General features: G+C 45.0%; 1 protein-coding gene across 1 annotated transcript in view; it reads right to left on the bottom strand.

The window, feature by feature from the left end:
• Positions 1-1062: 1062 nt before the first annotated feature.
• tlr8b (toll-like receptor 8b) overlaps positions 1063-5000 on the bottom strand; it is a 3964-nt gene continuing 26 nt past the window's right edge. Inside the window, exons 1-2 of the mRNA XM_042059336.1 lie at positions 4964-5000; positions 1063-4560 (exon numbers count right to left, since the gene is read on the bottom strand). The exon at positions 4964-5000 is cut by the window's right edge and continues 26 nt beyond it. Of these exons, the coding sequence (XP_041915270.1) occupies positions 1475-4531 (3057 nt within the window). The 5' untranslated portion in view covers positions 4532-4560; positions 4964-5000 and the 3' untranslated portion in view covers positions 1063-1474. The remainder of the gene's footprint in view (positions 4561-4963) is intronic.

The following is a 5000-nucleotide window of genomic DNA, read 5'->3' as shown; positions in this document are numbered from 1 at the left end:
CACACACACACACACACACCCTTTTCATTTTACATTCATTCATTGGTAGGCTCATGCATTTTTCATCATCTCCACACACATACATAAAAGATGAGAGAAGCTGGATAGGGGGACCTGGTGTATTCAGCTCTGAGACTACTATGGCCATGTGTGTGTGTGTGTGTGTGTGTGTATGTGTGTGTGTGAGGGAAAGAGAGAGAGAGAGAGAGAGAGAGAGAGAGAGAGAGAGAGTGCACACACACACACACACACACACACACACACACACACACTGCCACAAGGAGTCTTGTCCATCATGGATTTCATTTCAACCAAATATATATAATGCAGTGGAATATGTAATGCACATTTCACTTCATAAAAGGCGTCTGCTGGGGAAATGGATTCATCTGTGTCTCTGTATCACCGTTCTCCACTGACTTCTCCAACGCTGAGGGGGATTTTATTGTAATTGTATGACCCCTCCTCGACCCGTAGGCTATAGCGACCTCTGTTCTGCTCCTGTTTGCTAACTGTAAATCCACAACACGCTAATTATTCATTCATACATGGAAAAAGTGCTGACTGTTTGCGTGGGCGCGAGTTCCTCAAACACTAAGAGCAAAACCAACAGATGTCTAAACATACAAAACCAACGATGTCATCAAGCATCCACGTTAGTCAAAACAACTTGTAATACATGACCGTACCAGATATGACAAACAATGCAGGATAGCACATAAACAATATAATCATATATCTTTTGCTTGAACAGAGATATATTCAATCTGGGATTCTAATTCAATGACCAGGAATGCATCTTGTAATGTATAAATTATGTTAAATATAACGTAATACCAATTAGTGATACATAAAATATAAACAATTAAAGGAGAATTCCGGTGTGATATTGACCTAAAGTGTGTTGAAACATGATACCGAGTGTGAACGTATGTCTCATAGCCCATCTCGGCTTGTCCCCTGCACTTGGAAATCTGGCGCTAGTTAGCCGATGCTACCAACAGTTTTTCGATGGGGGTGCCTCAGGCATCGGCCCAGCCATGCAAATAAATCACTGTTTTACACCATTTACACCATATTTCAAAAATAATTCCGTGGAAATGCATGGATTCCAGTTGCTGCTACTGGAAGCAACTGGAATCCATAGTCAGCAGCTCTCGGAGGAATTTTGTGACTGGAAAAGTATATCCTGCTTATCCTGCTGTGTGTTGGCTGATGAAACAGGTACAGGTGAGACATGGTGTCAGGTGATCATCTCTTTGAGGTGACTGTCTCTCTGAGGTGACCCCTTTCTCTGAGATGCTCTAGCATCCTGTAAGTGCTTATAATGCAATCTGCTGTGTGTGGGCTGATGAAACAGGAACACTGTGATGTCAGACCCAGAAACTAAATTCCCCTCGGTTCTCGGGGCACTCTAGTGGCTGATGTCTTTGGTCGGTTTCTCGGTGCATGTCTTCTCGGTCCCTGAGGCTCTCTAGCGTCCAGAGAAGTACCTCCTGTGCAGGCTGCTGTGTTTGGCCGGTCTCTCGGTGAGCACGGCGCTGCGGAGCTGCTGCCAGAACCAGCTGTGGGCAGCAGGGTTGACCGGCCACTCGAGCACGCTGCTCTGTCTCAGGCAGCGGCGCAGGCCGAGGATGCGGGACCTCTGCAGCACCGGCTGCAGCTGCAGCAGCACCATCACGTCCACCCCCTCCTCCAGGAGCCGCTGGTGGGCCAGGAAGACCGCCATCTTGAACAGGCTGCTGCCCAGGAAGCTTTCGGTCAGCACAAAGACCGTTTTCCTGCTCAGACGCACACTCTGCGAGAGGTTGTCCAGGACGGGCATGCCGGGTATCCAATCCCGCTCCTCCAGGCAGAGAGGGCGGGCCCTCTCGCCACCACACTCCTCCAGCTCAACCCGCAGGTAGTGCAGCACCCAATCAGAGGCAAGCGGGTCACTGGTGTCGTACATGATGAAAGCGTTGTACATGTACTGGGCAGAGTTTGGCCGTTGACTTTTCACTTTCGCTCTCAAGAAGCTAAAGATGTACGACACATCCCAATAAAAGAGGTGAGCGCAAACAGCGATGGACAGTACTAAGATCACTATAGAGGAAGTGGCGGTATAGAGGATTTGAGCGAGGTCATCATTCAGGCAGATGTCAATGTCCGATAGCATGATAGATCTGCCTCTCTTGGACTCTGGGAGGTTACACTGCACTTTGGTCACCAGGTTGGGCAGTGATACAGGGCTGTAGCGAATCCACAGGATGAAGTCCAGAAGGTCGCACGTGCAGCGGAAGGGGTTATTCTCCAATCGAAGCGTTTGGAGTGAGTCAGGCTGACCCGTCTGGAAAGTGGTCGCATTGAGGGTGGTCAGACTATTATGACTGAGATCCAGAATCCTCAAACTCAGAGTGGCTGAGAGCAATAACCCAGAGAGCTGTGCTATCCTGTTGTGGCTCAGATCCAACACCTTCAGCTGGCGAGTCAGTGAGGAGAGACTTGCGGTCACGTGATCCAGCTCGTTTTTGCTTAGATGCAGTTCTTCAAGCCGAGGTAGGCAACTCAGCACAGTCCAATTGAAGGACAACAGTCCATTCTGATTCAGGCGTAGATATGTTAAAGTGTCCGGCAAGTTCTCATATACACTGTTAGGAATGCTTTTCAGACCATTCAAGGAAAGATCAAGTGTTTGTAAATTCGTAAGGTTTTTGAATAAGTTGAAACCTTGGCTGTTGCGCCACATCATGTCCAGTTGATTCCCTGCAAAGTACAACTTCTGCAGAGATGTGCTATGCATGTGAGGCTCTGTCAGTGAGCTAATCTCATTCCAATTTAAGTAAAGGACTTTTAGCGACTTTAGATATCGGGTGAATGCTAAACTGTGGTTTAGCCCAACCACCTGGAAGTAGTGTTTGTTGTGGTTTAAATCTAAGATTTCCAGGTATGGTAATTCAGTGAAGGCCTGATCTGATGACAGGTAAAGCCTGTTGCGAGACAAATCCAGATATTTCAGTTTTGGAAAAAGTCTGAACTCAGAGCCATTTAAAGTCTCCCCTATGGAATTTGAGGAGAGATTGAGACAGGCAATGTTTTCCGTGTTGCTGAACAACTTTGGATTTATATTAAAGATTAAGTTCCGGCTGAGGTCCAGCACATTGCCAGCATTGACACACTCCGGCTTGATCGATGGGGGATAAAACCGGTAGTCCTCATCGCGATGAATGTATGGCCTGAAGAGGATTGGTAGATCACTATGTCCAGATGCCCCGACTTTTCCGCAAGTGAGACAACAACTCGACTCTGGTGTCAGAAGAAGATTTGTTAGTTGATTTTCAACTAATGTGAAAACAGACAAGTTATAAAACAGTTTCAAAAAGGAGAAATCTATCTTCTGGAGGAAATTGACTCCCATATTCAGCACAGTAAGATTTCGTAAGTTGTAAAGGGGTTTCAGGTCATCGCTGAGAAGCTTTGAGAAGTAATAGCCTTGAAGGTGCAAGGCCCTCAGCGATGTCATGTTTGCAAAATGTTGCGAAATATTTAACCGTGGAAACAGAGCCTTGTTGAGATTGTTGTAGGACAGGTCAATGACTTCGACGTGTGGTAGCATGGAGAGAAAACTTCCGGTTTGGATCTCGGTGATGAGGAAGTTGAAGGAGAGGAACAAGTACTGCAAGCGAGTGAGGTTCCGAAACCAGGCGGAATTCACCGTCTGCAGAGAGTTCCCAGACAGACGCAGTTCCTCGAGCTGGGCCAGATGAGCAAAAGCCTGGGGGTGGATGACCAAGCCGTTGTCTCCACAGGGCTTACAGGGGAAAGGGGCGTTAGGGCAAAAGGGGCAGTTACCAGACAGGTCAAGAAATCGCAGTGAAGTCAAACCGCTGAAATCCGATTTGTTTATGTGTGCAATCGTATTTAGAAGTAGTTTCAGAGACATTAAGGACTCTGGCAAGTACTGGGGGACTTTTTGTAATCGGTTCATAGTCAAGGAGAGGTTGGTCAGGTGGTTGAGATTAGAAAAAGTCCCATTTTCAATCATCAAGGATCCGTTACAGCTGCTATGGAAATAACAGTTGTTGTCAAGGTTGATGGATTCGATGAGTGAAAGGTTTGCAAAGTCTTCTGACTTAACAGAGTTGATTTGATTTGATGCCAAACTCAGATTAGATAGTCTCACAGGCAGTTGTCTCGGCACTTTGGAAAGTTTGTTATGGTCAAAAAGCAGTGTTTTTAAACCTTCACAGTGTAAAAATGGAGGCTCCTTATTATCAAAGTATTCAATAAAGTTGCTATTTAAATCAATAACAGTTAAATTGAATAGTTGTCTGAGAGGTACTGCCGCCACATATTTGATCTGATTTCCAGAAAGGTTGAGTTCTGTCACATTCCAAGGGAGCTTTTCAGGGATGTCTTTTAAATTTCTGTCAGAGCAATCCACATGCACAGAAGTGTTGAGCGCTGTTACAGAACACTGCCACTTCGTAGTGTGATGTCTTGTACTGAGAGCGACCGTCGAACAGAGTGCAAGCAATAAAATCAACCTCATGGCTCTACGTGTGAAGGATGAGATGGAACCTGCAAGTGAAGGAAACAGTTTTTGTAGACAACATCTTAAAATAGAACAACTCAGGAATGAAATACAACTAAATTATTTGTTAAAACCTTCATAGGACCCTCGTACCAGAGAACTATACAGTGCACACAGCCTGGATGGCTACTGGGTTAGTCTGTCTATCACATGGTCACATCTTATCAAAATAATTTCAAAGATAGCACAAGGTTGCTTATAAAACCATACCTCAAAAAGGGGCAATAGTGTGACTTTAATAGCATGTTTTGATTTAAATGTGAAATCTGAACACAAAACAAATAACAAAACAAATAATGTGATAAACGATTGAACATAAAAAAGTCAAGCGATACTGCTTTTAACTACATACAACATAACATAATAGAATAGAATAGAAAATGCACTTACTTTCTACTCTGTATTCAGTGTATATATAGGAGTGGAG

The sequence above is a fragment of the Alosa sapidissima genome, chromosome 13 (genome assembly GCF_018492685.1).
Source record: "Alosa sapidissima isolate fAloSap1 chromosome 13, fAloSap1.pri, whole genome shotgun sequence".
NCBI lineage: Eukaryota > Metazoa > Chordata > Actinopteri > Clupeiformes > Clupeidae > Alosa > Alosa sapidissima.
The sequence above is the reverse complement of the archived record's forward strand: the minus strand, read 5'-3'. Positions and strand labels throughout refer to the sequence as shown.